Raw genomic sequence first — 15,006 nt, forward strand, 5'->3', positions numbered from 1 at the left:
ATTTTCGACCAAGGTGGCAGCTTCCACCCCCGTTGATTGCCATTTTGTTCTGTCCTTTTCTTAATGAAAGTTATCACAAACAAGACTTTAAGCCTAACTCTTTCACCCACCTAACTCTTTCACCCACCCAAGTCTTTGACTAAGACAAGACGATCTTCCTACCAACATGCCTCTTTCGTTGTTTCTCAATTGAGTGAAGTAGTTGAATTGCATTTCTCACCTCTTGCTTAGCTCTGTAATGCAATTCATTAGCTCACGGAATTATGCTTAATAATCTCGACCTGTCATCACTTCCTTTAGGACTATTTGTATTAGTATGTTGTAACATACTTAGATCAATAAACAATTAAATATAATTTGGGCAGCAAAGTAAAAGGAAGTAGAAAGAAATGAATATGCAATGGGAACAAAAGTCACTGCAAGAATCATAATGTCATGTTTTAAAAATGTATTAAAAATAAAAACTGAAAATTATTATTTTCTAATTAACTCTTTTATGTTACAAAAAGTCGTTTTCACGTAGAATATTCCACATCTTTACTAATAGACAGACACGATATAAAAGATAAAAACAGAGAGACGCAAGCCGTGAGCGGTCCACGTCGAACCAAGGAAAAGATAATGATCAATCCATGTTGTCTCATTCCGAGATTCAAAAGCTCCATTACCTTGTAATTCAACTGCCTAAAGAAGAACGAGGAGGAAGAAGAAGGATATGGGTGATTATGGTCCAAGGCTAGTGGTGTCTGTAGATGTGAAGAAGAACCCATGGCAACAGAAACTTCCACTTCACAACCGGTGGCACCCGGAGATACCGCCGGTGGCGGAAGTCAAGGTGGATGAGCTCTTCAAAGTCGAAATGGTGGATTTTAGTGGCGGAGCAATCACCAAAGACTACTCTGCTGAAGACGTTAAACATGCTGACAATTCCTGTGTAAGTCCTCTCTCTTACACACACACATCTTTGACTCGTCCCTGAGTTTTGTATTGGAAAAATTCACACCAGACCCAGTTGACAGAACACAATAAAGGAGCGATATTTTCAACTTAGCCTTCGGTTTGGAAATTGCGTCCTTAATGGGCAAGAAAGACAAATTAGTTTCTTGTCCTTTGTCTTATCTTTTTATCTTTTTGTGTACTTTTCAACGGTTGCTACTTCGATTAGAGGAGACTGGGGAATAAAAGAACCTAGCAGAACAAACTCAGTTTCCTAAGTTTCTGTGTACTTGTAGTCATAATTCATGGCTCCTTCTACTCCAAGACTAGTTGTTCCGATAGACTTGAAAAAAAAGGCATGGGATCAAAGTTTACCTCTTCACAACCGGTGGCACCCACTTATCCCCCCAGTTGCTGAGGTTCACACGGATGAGGTCTTTAGGGTTGAGATGGTGGACTGGACTGGAGGAGTTATTGGAGATAACCACTCTGCCACTGATGTCCAGTTTATTGACCTTTCAATTGTAAGTATAAATAAATACTAACCTTATCCAAAATTTCACTAACTGTTGCTCTTTTGAGCCTTTAAACAGCCTAGCCTGACGTTTGGTAAAGCTTTTAGAATCTGATGCTTGAATTAACAGTAAGCTCCAAAGAAGAGAGATTTGAGTGTTAATAATTGGCTGTTATGTTTTTCACTAATGTGTAGACTCATTATCTGAGTGGCCCAATTAGAGTTGTGGACAAGGATGGGGTTCCGGCCATGCCAGGGGATCTACTTGTAGTTGAGATCTGCAACTTAGGCCCTCTCCCAGGAGATGAATGGGGCTATACTGCAACATTTGACAGAGAAAATGGAGGTGGTTTTCTTACTGACCATTTTCCTTGTGCAACCAAAGCTATTTGGTATTTTGAAGGAATATACGCATACTCTCCTCAAATCCCAGGTAAACGTTCCAATCTGAAACAAAGCTTTCAATAGGAATTGGTAGCATAGGTACCTTAAACCATATACGCCTTCCAGGGGTTCGATTCCCAGGTCTAACTCATCCTGGAGTTATAGGAACTGCACCATCTGCAGAACTTCTGAACATTTGGAATGAAAGGGAAAGTCACGTTCAAGAAAATGGCCTTCAGACTTTAAAGCTTTGTGAGGTTTTGCATTCACGGCCATTGGCCAACCTACCATCAGCAAAAGGCTGCGTTCTTGGAAAGGTAAGATAGTGAAGTTCCATCATTCATCGATTCATAAAACGAGTAATTCCAAATTCTACAAGAAAAATAATGGGCATACTGATTTTTCCCCTATTCCAACATCCCTTGCTCCATTGCTTCAAACTAGATCAAAGAAGGCACAGAAGAATGGGAAAGAATTGCCAATGAGGCTGCAAGAACAATTCCAGGAAGAGAAAATGGTGGAAACTGTGACATCAAAAACCTCAGCAGAGGTTCAAAGGTCTACCTTCCAGTATTTGTGGAAGGGGCAAACTTGAGCTCAGGTGACATGCACTTCTCTCAGGGGGATGGTGAAGTTTCATTCTGTGGAGCAATTGAAATGAGCGGTTTTCTAGAGCTTAAGTAAATTTCTCAGCATGGCTTCTCAATCTCTTAAGATCTTTAGTAGCAGAATTTTAAAAACAAAGAATCAGTCGGTCCATACAGACATTTATAAATATTAGTTGTTATCTTCTCCTTCAGGTGTGATATTATAAGGGGCGGAATGAAAGAGTACCTCACACCCATGGGGCCGACTCCTCTGCACGTGAACCCAATCTTTGAGATAGGTCCAGTTGAACCAAGATTCTCAGAGTGGCTCGTATTTGAAGGCATCAGCGTTGATGAAAGTGGGAGGCAACATTTTCTTGACGCGAGTGTAGCTTACAAGCGCGCTGTTCTCAACGCCATCGACTACCTCCACAAATTTGGGTACTCAAAGGAACAGGTCCAATAACATTCTTCACAGTTCCCTTCTACAAAATATATTGCCATTGCGAGCTCTCCAGTTCCAGACCTCACACGAACAATATCACAAACACCTGATATGCACACAAAAACTAAAAACCAATTGCAGTGCAATACTATTATTGAATTGAATATGATAAGATGTGTGATTTCAGGCTTACCTGCTGCTGTCGTGCTGCCCATGCGAAGGAAGGATCTCCGGGATTGTGGATGCGCCTAATGCTATGGCTACCCTGGCAATCCCCACCGCCATTTTCGACCAGGTACCTTCCTTCAACTGGATCGATCCATTCACCCGCTCTACTAATTGTTAATCCACTCTAACTTGGACCGACACTCCCCAGCCCAAACCGAGTTACTCTTTTTCCTTAAAAACATTTGGTTTCTTTTTTTCTTGAAAAAAAATTACATTTTAACAACCCACTATTTCATAAACATTTAAATTTTATTATTTAAAAAAAAAAACATATACCAAAAGTTAAGATTCGAAACAATTGAATATTGCATGAGAATATTGAAACGTACATATGGTTAAAAAAAAAAAAAAAAAGCACACGAGAAGGCATGAGAGTCGAGTCCTAAAAAAGTTTTAAAACGTCGACAATATCTTAGGTCAATTAACAAGTTTTTTCTATCACACAAATTCATACATTATGCGTTTTAAATGGAGAGAAAATCAGTACTATCTCAGTTCAAATGCTAAATTTCTTTTAAAGAAAAAATGTTGGATATGAATGCAAAACAAAATCTGTGAATGAGCAGGACATTCGCCCGAAGGCGAGCAAAGTTCCAGTTGGACCTCGTGTACTAAAAAGGCCAGACGTCCTGAAATGCAGCTATGATGGGAATTTGCCCATCACCAAGAACCCCAGCGCCACATCTTAAAACATGGTGGATCCTTTCAGCTTCTTCTTGGTCTGAATAAACCATTACTGTTATAATAAATTATTTATCGTTTTGACTGTCTGTAATAGTACTGACGTAATAGATATACTAAGTCTTTAACTTTTATATTCTGTCCTTTGCTACTAAACTTCAGGGTTCCTAAAATAGACGCCAACTATCATAGATCTCGAGAAATTACCCCGAGCTTTTTCTGCCAGAATTCTGCCATTCTCTAACTGGCTAGAGCATTACAGAAGGCTATCATATCAAATATTGGATTGGTATCAGTAGTAGATTGAAAGAGTACGATGGTGAGGCAGAGATGGGAACTGGATTCCAAAGGACCAAAGCCAAAGATCTAACTCCACGCTTAGAACCTGCAAAAACCAAATCTTTCAACTCCATATTTTGAGAAACCAAAGCATCAGCAGATATACTTTCTGGCGTTCTTTTGAACACAATCAGATGCTAGGATAATGAAGTACATATATGGATCGAAATTTGTCTAGAGATTGTAATTTTGGAATACCTGTTTTCCTGATTTCTGACTGATCAATTCTCTCATTTTCTCAACTGCATATATCGAGCAAGCCCGGAGTTCTACTTCCTCCTCGCTGCCTGAACCAATTTCATTGTTAGCATCGATGATGTTAGCGAGTGTAGAACTATATTTTAGCACCCCAAGCTGTCGAAGTACTGCAGGAACGATGTAGTCAGCCATAATGGTGATTGAACCAATGTCATTGAACTCTCCGTATCCTTTGCCACGGAATGCACCCCAAAGGTCAGCAGCAAGTATTTGAGCTCGTTTGTATAGGAATACCTGGTGGCCTTTGTAGAGAGAGTGGTCTCGAAAGCCTAATGTAAGGAGATGATGAACATGTCATACAACCATCTCAAAAGATTCTTCTTAACATACGCACCTACGTATGATACTAACATATTTCCTAGACTGATACAAGAGTTGATACCAGGAAAGTATCGTGTGATAGCAGCAACAAGCTTCACAGCTGATTTCCCACAGGACTCCACTATATTAGAAGCCTTACCTTCGAAGCTTCTCTCTAGTTCGAATCCAACCTAACACATGAAATAGAATGATCTCACAAATATATTTCCTTACAAGGAGAAGTAATTGCAAGTCAGAAGAATACGGTCCATATCAAAAGAGTACACATATACTAGAATCTACTAATGGAAATTTTTCTCACCTCATGCAGCAAGCGAACCCGTTCATCCTCCAAAGGAAGTGGTCTAGGCCATTTCAACATTTCACGCAATTGAGGGCCTGATCACATACAGCCATCACATTGATAAAATAATCAATGAAATAAGATTATAAGGTTAAGATGATATCATTTGTCACTTACCAGTGTACTTTTGCAGGCGATCAGCATCAAATGCTGACTTGTCATTTTGAAGAGCAGCCTTCAGTCCAGAGGCCAAGTGATCATAGCTCAAGTCCTTATCTGAATCCGAGAGGAAGAAAATAATTGTTATTGAAGCAAAATATGTCTTTGATGCTAATAATGGGTATAAATTGCCTCTGTAGATTATAATATTGCATTTAAATGTAGAATGATATAACCTACTTATATGATCTCCACAAATGTCAAACTGAGATGGACACTGTCTCTCGAGTTTAAATTCTATTTCATCATTAGAATTTGAATCTGTTCAATCATACCTTTGAAATCATTTTGACCTTATTGTTTCTCTATTTATAATGGTTATAAGCTAAAATTGTTTCTCTAGGCATACATCAACACTGGAAGATTAACAAGCTTCTCTGGCGTTCTAATTGTGCTAATCGCTCGTTGATCATTGGCTTTGAGTTCCAATGCTATCTAGAATATCTGGAGCGAGTAGAGCATGATATTGAGTTTGGTACAACACGAGGCTCAATTCAAAGATTTCTTGTTCATAAGATGTCGAGCCTCTTGCAATCAGGACATTCAACATGCAGGGGCGTTCCATATCGAATTAACAAGCGTAGAGGAAACATTTAATTCCTAACTGATTGATGAAAAATAAAACAATAACCAAATAAGACAAATAAAAAAAGGAGTGTTGAATTTTACCAGGCCAGAAACAGAAATTCAAGGCGTCCAAGACGAACAAGTACTGGACGGTTAACGGACCATTATCAAAATAGTGAATCCCTTCAAAATCCCAATCAACTTTCGGAATCGACTCTATAGTATCCACCACTTTCTCAATCCCTACAGTATCAAAACAAAAACCAAACAACCGCATTCACCATCGCCATTATCGAACACAAAACACAAAACACACACGGCGAAGGACTGAACCTGAAGAGTCGACAAGGACGTGGGAGGAGTGGCTAGCAACCCAAGCAGAGGTTGCCCTAACATCGTCCATGGCGGCTGTGTTTGATCCGTAAGAGTGTGGGCTGCAGCTGCTGTTTGCGTAATTTTCTCCCCCTTCCCCGTTTCGAAGATTCCCGCGCCGTGTCACTTTCAGCGCGCATGGACAAGCACTTTTATCCGCTCAGAACCAGAGCCAGTGCCTGAGTCTGCTTTAGGAAGGCCGTTACTTTCGACCACAAAAATCCCCCATTTCTAACTATCTGTCGGCCCGTGGTTCACGTGCGTCCTTATTATCTTTGGGCTTCCACGTTCCTTATAGGGCCTGTAAACATTGGGCCCAGCTCCATTAATTTCATATATGTTCTTCATTAATTTCGTAATTACATGCTATGTATTCATAATACACCTATAATACATCTTAATCGGCAATTTTTTTTCAAATAAAAGTGTATTAAAAGGTAAACATTAAGTTAAACTTGATTAAGTCCATGTCAATTAAGAGGTAAAAATGGACATCTTTTCTATATAAAAAAGAAGACCCTGATTCTGTGGAACTAATGTTACTGTCAATAGAAATAGGTATACGAGAGATATTTCTTGAAATGAAAAAAAAAGAGAGAAAAAAAAAAAAAAGGAGAAAGATAAAGAGGAAGGAGAAAAGGGTATTTGAGTCGAAACATCGATGCCGGTACCTTTTTGGTTTCAATCAGCGTTTTGATGGCCATAAGGCCGTTCAATTTCAAAGTTTCTCCCAATCACCATACCCATCTTTCTTCCATTTTCTCTCCTCCTCTCTTATCCGCCTTCTCTCTCCGCCAATCGGCGTCTTCAATCTCCCTCATCTTCCGCCGGATTGCTTCGTCGGCGACCTCTTTGTCTCGTTCCCAACAACAACATCCGCCGCCTCAACCGCCGTACAGAACAAAGCCGCGTCTGCGTCCATTATCCCCGCAAGAAACCCTGGCGCAGAAGATCGGGAAGTCGATTCGCCGCCCTGGCGCTCCTTCGAAGGCTAGGGTTTATGCCGACGTTAACGTGATCCGACCTAAGGAGTACTGGGACTATGAGTCGCTCACCGTACAGTGGGGGTAACTTCTTTTTTCCTCCTCCGATGCATTTTATTTTATTTTTATATTAGGGATAGCTTTTTGTCCAATTTAGTTTGATTGGCTGAAGGAGCAGGGGTAGAAATTGGCCTGGATTGGTTTGTATTGGAAGACCTTGTATCTTTGAAAGTCCTTGTCGCAATATAAAAGTCTATGGAGACTTGGTTCACTACTCCACACACGCGTACTTGCATGAGCTTATACGAATATGGTTCCTTTCATTTTGGAGCTTTCTAATCTTGGGATGGGTTATGAATTTCATTTCGTAAAAGAAGTTGTGCAATTGGATGTAACTAATGTTCTTGGCTTCTTTGTTGTCCGTCTCTGGATGATATTATGTTCATTTTACAGGGACCAAGATAATTATGAGGTCGTGAGGAAGGTGGGGAGGGGGAAATACAGTGAGGTGTTCGAGGGTGTTCATTGCACTGACAATGAAAAATGTGTCATTAAGATTCTTAAACCCGTCAAGAAGAAAAAGGTGAGCTTTGTTTTGTCAAGAATATTGCACGGACGGTTTAACATTGTTGTGTAGGAGTTCTTGTAATATAGGCATTTCATTGACAATGGGAACTAATATCATGGGAGACATCGTGTGTGTGTTTTCTTCTTTTATAATAGACATCGCAGTTAATCTTAAGCATTTGATCATTAAGTTCTTAGGAAACTAATGGCATTGGTTGATTTTTTGCTTTCGTATTTGTGACTCTTCCTTACTCTTTGCCATACAATTGTTAACTATATTAATGTATAATGTATCCTCCGTCCTTGTCTGTACCCCAAAAGCGCATTTTGGTAGTTTTGCCATTTTCTTTAGTATAGTTTCGTGTTCTGTTATGCAAATTTGGACTGTCCTATATTTTTTTTAATCATACGTGTTTGGGACAATCAGGGGACCATGGAGGTTCAAGAATATGAGGAAAAAAAATAAGTAAACAATTATTTGGCAACTAAATATGTATATGTATGCATTTAGTAACTAACGAATAAATAAAAAGATACAAAAACCTGTAAAAGTTAGCCAAGGGGTAAAATGAAACATATAATTGTGTTCAATAATAGTCAAGTGAGTGGCACGCAAAGATGTGGGAATAAGCATTTTGTTCAAGGGACTGCTGTGGTCAGCGTTCCCAACGTCATAACATTTATACCAACCGAGATGGTATAAAAAAGAGTAAGGCTAAGCTCATGGTTTTTTCAAATTTAGTTTGATCAAACGTATCCTTGCACTGTCAATATCCTATGGAAAATGTTCTGTTGTTGTGTTTGCGTCGATGCTCCTGATTCAAAGATTTGATAACTTCCTTTAGACAATTTCCCTAGTCTTGTTTTAGTCTCTGGATGCAATTATACGTTCTAGCAAATGACTATCTATTGATTATGGTCGCTTCATGTTGAAGAGTATTTGCATGATTCATTTGCTTAGGATGAGATATACAGTACTAAGTTGTGTTAGTGTTCATCATTCCTTTCTATCGATATTTTTGACAAATTGAAGGATTTGCTTCTTGTCTTTGGGAATATTCATGGATGTCTGATAATCAGATTACAAGACCCACATTTAATGTGCACACGTGCATATTGGTCTTGTTTCACATTGTTGAAGTTAAATCCTTGAAAGATCTTTGTTGCTAACTGTTCTTCTTTTGTTAATGAACAATTTATCACGTTATATCTTTTAGCATCTTTTGAGCATGTTTTCAAGTCCTTCAGAATTTGCAAAGATATGCTTTTTCCTTTCTATTGATTTGAGGCTATTGTTTTCTCAAGATGTCATATTTCATATTTTGTTTGTTTTACTCAATGCAGATCAAGAGGGAGATAAAAATATTGCAGAATCTTTGTGGAGGGATAAATATTGTGAAGTTGCATGATATTGTTCGAGACCAGCAATCAAAGACCCCAAGTCTTATATTTGAGCACGTTAACAATATTGATTTTAAAGTTCTATATCCAACACTTGCAGACTTTGATATTCGCTACTACATCTATGAACTTCTAAAGGTAAGCATATAGTTTCAGATCTTTTCTATTGCCATGATAATTGAGCTTTTTTTGTCTTTTTTTTTGCATGCCAACATGTTGCCAGTGTTGCAGTTGCTATTATAGCTATCAACCCTCAATCCCACAATTTTTGTTTGACTTTGCTGACTCTATGTGTGTCCATGTTGTTGGAACTGTATGTACAGGCATTGGACTATTGCCACTCACAAGGAATTATGCATCGAGATGTCAAACCTCATAATGTGATGATTGACCATGAGCAACGTAAACTTCGTCTTATAGATTGGGGCCTTGCTGAGTTTTACCATCCTGAGAAGGAGTATAATGTTCGTGTTGCTTCAAGGTTGTTTGTTTGTTCTCTTGGTGAAATCTGTTTTATATTTAAATTAATATATTAGGGTTTATTTAGTGGCGATGTTCCCTTCAATATTTTGTTGGGTACATGCAGATATTTCAAAGGTCCAGAACTTCTTGTTGATTTACAAGATTATGACTATTCTTTGGACTTGTGGAGTCTTGGCTGCATGTTTGCCGGCATGGTGAGTAATTGGTTAATCTCCAGAATTTTTTACAATACAATTTTCTGGTCTAATAATAATTGTTGAATTTTTTAATAGAGGTTCTGACATCTTACTATTGTTTATTTGAGTTATATATAGGGTTATTTTGTCATTGTAAGCAACTGGAAAACAAATTGGACTCAGTATGTTACGATGGTCTTTGTACATAGTAGTATCTTATGGAAGTGGCATGTCTTGCATTTGGCGGTGCCTTCTGCATCAAAGTTATAATGTTGTCTCATTTGAATTTGGCCATCTCTTCATGATATTTGTGCTTTTTGGAAATTTCTATTTTCTAACCCCCCAAAATCTCTGTGGATAGAGTGGATATTATTCTACTTCCTGTTCATCTTGAGATGGAAGATGACTTGATTGTTCCATATTCCAATTGTTTAGCTTTCTCTCAAGAAATATTCCACCTTGTATAGAACTGCTTTTATGCTTATAATCATAATTTATGCTGTCAGATTTTCCGTAAGGAGCCATTTTTCTATGGACATGATAATTATGACCAGCTGGTTAAGATTGCTAAGGTATGGAATATTCTTCAATTCAATTCGTATTTATTCTATTCTTGCCACAAATAGAATTTCTGTGACATGGTTTTGATCCTATCCATGTGTACTTTCCAAGTTTCTTATCTATTATAAGCAACTCCATATTTTATTAGATTTTTTCCAGGTTCTTTTATCTTTTATTGAATGAAAGACTAAAGTTTAATTTAATAGTGCACACTGTTTGGGTGTCATTCATCTGGATATAGTTTTTAATGGATAGAATGAGTTAACGTACTGCCCTTGAGAGGTGAAGCTCTAACTTGATGTTTATGGTCTATTGCTGGAACAGGTGTTGGGGACAGATGAATTGAACACATATTTGAGTAAATATCGAATAGAATTAGACCCACATCTTTCAGCTCTTGTTGGGAGGTTTGTTCGAGGACTTGACTCCTTGCATTTTTTTTTACAATGGTCATTGGCCACTTCAACTGCGTTTCTAAGTCATTGCTTACTTTATTTTTAATAAATTTGATGAAGGCATAGTCGTAAACCTTGGACCAAGTTCATTAATGTTGACAATCAGCATTTGGCAGTCCCCGAGGTAAAAGTAACAGACAAATGGTCATGTTATGATTGGGCTTTATGTTTGTTTAAGGATAATTTTTCTGATCATATTTATTATACATTTGAAGGCTGTTGACTTCGTTGATAAATTGTTGCGCTATGATCATCAAGAAAGGCTAACTGCTAAAGAGGCAATGGTTTGTCACTCAACTAAAGTGCTTTATTCTTTCTTTTATCTTGAATGATCTATGTTCATGCAACCTTCCCCCTATTGTATTGAATGCATTATGTGAACATAGTTTATTGTGATGTTCTAATTGTATGTTGCTATTAATATTGGGTTGAAGATATATTTTGACAAGTTTGAAACTCCTGACAATAATTATCCGAGTTACTTGGCCTTTTTTTTTCTTTCGGTAGGGGGGTCATTGTTTTGGAAAAATTAATGATTTGAAATTAACAGCATTCAAAGCTTGAAATATGTTTGGAAAATGTATCGCTAGAAATTCTAATAGATAGGTTTTTAACATTCTTTTGGCGGAGGCTTACTACAATTTTTGCACCCCATTGATATAGGAGAACTGGGAGATCCTTCCATTCCAATTTACCCTACCCCCCCGTTGGTGGTCTTACCATTGCTCCTTTATCCATTTATATAGCTTCCATTTGAACATGTTTCCACATATACAGTGTCATCGAATGTTCTTTATTAAGATGCATTTGTCATTACATCATTGTCTATATCGATATTGATGGGTTTCCCGTCCTAGAAGTTCAGGAAAGCACTGTAAAGGTCCTTGTTAAATTGATCATGCAACAACTCTATGTCAGGGTCAAATGAGTTTTTAACTGGAAGAGGGAATATTAGGCTCTGAGATATAATAGTTAGTTTCTTTTCGATTTTCATGATCGGTGGTGGTGTTGATGTAAATGCAGGCCCATCCATACTTTTTCCCTATTAGGAATGCAGAAAGCAGCAGAACTCGGAACCAGTGAAATCCATTCCAGGTTGGAAGCTGACAAGTGTGCTTCTCTCTCTAATCTTCTCGTCTCTGTATTTTTGGCCATGCTCAGTTCTGTGATGTTTAAGAACTTCCATTTGGTGTAACGAGGAAATGTGGTCATCCCTTGTGTGCTGTAAAACCAAGTTATTTCCCGTTATTTTTCCCCCAAATATTTGGCTAATTCTGAAGTAATTTCTTTTTCAGTGGGTTAATTCTGAAAGCATTATTTCCTTGTGCATTTGAGTGGCTGATCATCGTCTGTGGTTCCCACTGATTTGGTGACAATTTCTTTCTTTCAACTACTTTTGTATGGATAGGACAGGCTTTCAGATGAGGAGGGGAGGGGGTGTTCTGGTTGGGTTGAATGAATTTTTGAACCAACTCAGGCAGTTGGATTCTTGACTGAATCTTGATTGATTTTGATAGTTTTATTTGATAATATTTCAATATTTCAAAAGCTCATCACCCAAGGCACCCTTTCTATATATATACACACTTAAAAAACAAAATGAGGGTAAAAGAAATACATAGTATGTTATAGGCTCCATGTCTCCCCGGTTGAGATGGTGGAGGAACTGTAGGAGGCTGTCATGTGGTGCATAAAATTATTTAAAAGGTTTTTGACGACTGGCTAATAGTTATTGATTAATTAGTCCCTCCCTACATCGTGGGGCCTTAATTCAGTAATTTATCTTGGGCTTGGGCTTGGGCTTGGGCCTATTATTTTCCTTTCCAATTGGAAGCCCAAAAATTTTCAATTCGCATGAGATGGACTACTGGCCTTCAACCCCGTTTTACAACCGACATCAAATGTTACATCCATGCGCCAATTCATTGATATGACAAAATTGACTTGGAGGTGGTTGATACTTAATTGTTGGCATGCGTGACATGAAAAATATTATTGATGAAATAAAAATCTCAACATTAAATGAAAATACATTCATTAAAGAAAAAGACATATCAAATTGATTTGACTTGAAAAAAAGAAAAAAAGAAAAAAAGAAAAAAAAGAAAGACAACATTGTACAAATTGAATCAAATGACATTCACCAAACCAAAGTGTTGACGATCACAGCTAGTAAAGTGGTAAAATCAAACAATATTGGTTGAGAAAATGACTTTGAAATGCATCATGGGATACCAAATAACAACATCCTAGTCTTAGGCTTTTCACTTGGGGCCTTTGTGTGTGTGTGCGCGCGCGCGCTGGAAGGCAATGTTGTTGTCAAAATCCAACTCCATGTCTTCCAGAGGCCCACGCCCACGTACACACTGCGCAACTTCAAGCTCATAATCTTTGCTTTGCCCTCCGAAGGGAAGGGCCCCATTATCCCAAAGGCATATCCCATTTTATTCATCTACTTGTCTGTTTCCTTTTTAAAATTGTTTAAAATATTTCAATTTGGGGTTTGTGATTAAATGGTGTAGAAGATAGTTGAAGCGGTTGAGATGAAAATAATATTTATATTAGGAAAAGGAGAGAGCCATATTTTAATTCGATTTTATATACCACGACTTGGTTGCTTTTAAAATTACTTGAAAAGACCTTGATACGATACTATAATATGATAATGTCCCAGTTGACCTTTAATTTCATTCAAAAGGTCTTATGATCTTATACTATGTGAGAGAGGATGATAATAAAATGGTGCATAACATGGCGGCTACCTGGACTTTATTTCTTTATTATCATTATTATTTTATGATTATGCAAAGTGATGGGAGACTCTCATTATGACCCTTTCTTGTTTGTTTTGTTACAATTATTTAGAGTTTAAATCCGACACTTGATTGTCTTGATATTTTTCTATATTCCCGTGACATGGTTACACTATTTATTTGTCCTTGATGATAAAATAGAATCTTAGGTCTTGAACAGTGATTCGATTGATGATAAAGAAAAAGAATTCTTACTTCAGTTCTCCACCTTAACGACAGAAAAAATGATTGATCAAATTCTTTTAAGTCAGACTCTTTTAAGAGTGAGCATTATATCCCTTCGTGGTATGATTATGTTAGCTACTTATTTTGAATTATTTTTAAGAGAATTATTCCCACGTAGAAATACAAATTGTTTTAGCATAATTTGTCTTCACTCACATGTTTCACATGTTTTATAAGAAAATATTTCAGAAGAAGATTGCCTAAACAAGATTAGTCCAATCTAAGCCCACTAAGTTTTGAAGTTTTGATTGGTATAAATAATAATTTGAGTTCTTTTTTTTTTTTAATGTTTCTCTATCTTCAATGCCACACTCTGGTTCAGATGTGACCTCATTTCATACATATACTCTTCTCTTATTCATACGTTACATCTTTAATTACTTCCCCTTCGCACATCCCATTTCTTAATTCCCGCTCTCCCGAACATGTAGATGGGACACATGCAAAACAATTGGCATGTGAAAGTACATTCATTGACCTCAATTTTGATACAAATTCAAAATTGGTGAGTTTTTTTTCAAAAATTTTGTCTCGTGCATGTATCCACGTGGGATTGCAACCATATTTGTTTGTTTTTTTGGGCCCCACGTAGGTTAATATTAAGGAAGTAACAAACAACATAGTGATGCATTACTGACGTTACAAAAAAAAAAAAATAAATAAAAAAACAGAAAATATTAATGAGATAACATTGAAATTGAGTAAACGACGGAGTGTTTGTTTTCATTTGGTTATCGGAAGTTATGGATGTTGTAAAGTGTACGCATGCAGAAGATAAGATTAAGAACAAATTCATGAAGAGAGAGAAAGAGACAAAATCATAAATAAAATAAAATTGGAGGGCTTGACATGCAATTTACTTGTCACTAAAGGTCATTTCTGCAAAAAAAAAATAAAGAAGAAATGGGTGTGAATTGTGAAAGTGAGAAAATGGAGGCCAAATTAGGGAGACAAAATGCTGAATATTTGGGATTTGGGTCACCTATCCCCGCATCTAACTGTCGGCCTCTTACCTTACACTTTTTATTTTAATACATTATAATTATTATTAATGCCCCTAATTCCTTTTTTTTTTCTTCTTTTTTTTGTAATGGATTTTGCACATTGACCCTTCTTGAGAATTGGGCTTCCCAACCCACAAGGCAAAAAAAAAAAAAAAAAAAAAAAAAAAAAAAAAAAAAAAAAAAAAAAAAAAAAAAAAAAAAAAA

At 37.2% G+C, this 15,006-nt stretch overlaps 3 protein-coding genes across 7 annotated transcripts; 2 read left to right on the plus strand and 1 right to left on the minus strand.

Moving 5' to 3' along the window:
- Positions 1 to 645: 645 nt before the first annotated feature.
- Positions 646 to 4,016, plus strand: LOC111453252 (formamidase-like). Of its 4 annotated transcripts, XM_023094283.1 has the most exons (8): positions 646 to 1,460; positions 1,646 to 1,883; positions 1,961 to 2,151; positions 2,279 to 2,514; positions 2,635 to 2,878; positions 3,054 to 3,161; positions 3,661 to 3,813; positions 3,938 to 4,016. In XM_023094283.1, the coding sequence occupies exons 1-7, from the start codon at positions 1,242 to 1,244 to the stop codon at positions 3,781 to 3,783; spliced, it is 1,359 nt and encodes a 452-aa protein (XP_022950051.1). In that variant the 5' UTR covers positions 646 to 1,241; the 3' UTR covers positions 3,784 to 3,813; positions 3,938 to 4,016. The 4 variants fall into 4 exon arrangements, with proteins under 4 accessions (XP_022950051.1, XP_022950050.1, XP_022950053.1 ...); XM_023094282.1 differs by lacking the exon at positions 3,938 to 4,016 and having other exon boundaries at positions 662 to 934; positions 3,661 to 3,909; XM_023094285.1 differs by lacking the exon at positions 3,938 to 4,016 and having other exon boundaries at positions 682 to 1,460; positions 2,000 to 2,151; positions 3,661 to 3,909.
- LOC111453253 (queuosine salvage protein-like) lies at positions 3,816 to 6,375 on the minus strand. Of its 2 annotated transcripts, XM_023094287.1 has the most exons (8): positions 6,096 to 6,375; positions 5,865 to 6,005; positions 5,154 to 5,252; positions 4,995 to 5,071; positions 4,755 to 4,863; positions 4,313 to 4,641; positions 4,040 to 4,160; positions 3,816 to 4,003 (listed from the first exon to the last, which is right to left on the minus strand). In XM_023094287.1, exons 1-7 carry the CDS (start codon positions 6,163 to 6,165, stop codon positions 4,068 to 4,070), a joined length of 918 nt encoding a protein of 305 aa, XP_022950055.1. In that variant the 5' UTR covers positions 6,166 to 6,375; the 3' UTR covers positions 3,816 to 4,003; positions 4,040 to 4,067. The 2 variants fall into 2 exon arrangements, with proteins under 2 accessions (XP_022950055.1, XP_022950054.1); XM_023094286.1 differs by having other exon boundaries at positions 3,816 to 4,160; positions 6,096 to 6,373.
- Positions 6,376 to 6,727: 352 nt separating this feature from the next.
- Positions 6,728 to 12,089, plus strand: LOC111453542 (casein kinase II subunit alpha-like). The gene is made up of 10 exons (XM_023094677.1): positions 6,728 to 7,201; positions 7,571 to 7,700; positions 9,029 to 9,223; positions 9,409 to 9,566; positions 9,672 to 9,762; positions 10,251 to 10,316; positions 10,630 to 10,712; positions 10,821 to 10,884; positions 10,976 to 11,044; positions 11,784 to 12,089. The coding sequence occupies exons 1-10, from the start codon at positions 6,831 to 6,833 to the stop codon at positions 11,841 to 11,843; spliced, it is 1,287 nt and encodes a 428-aa protein (XP_022950445.1). The 5' UTR covers positions 6,728 to 6,830; the 3' UTR covers positions 11,844 to 12,089.
- Positions 12,090 to 15,006: the final 2,917 nt, after the last annotated feature.

Source organism: Cucurbita moschata, unplaced genomic scaffold, assembly GCF_002738365.1.
Source record: "Cucurbita moschata cultivar Rifu unplaced genomic scaffold, Cmos_1.0 Cmo_Scf00015, whole genome shotgun sequence".
NCBI lineage: Eukaryota > Viridiplantae > Streptophyta > Magnoliopsida > Cucurbitales > Cucurbitaceae > Cucurbita > Cucurbita moschata.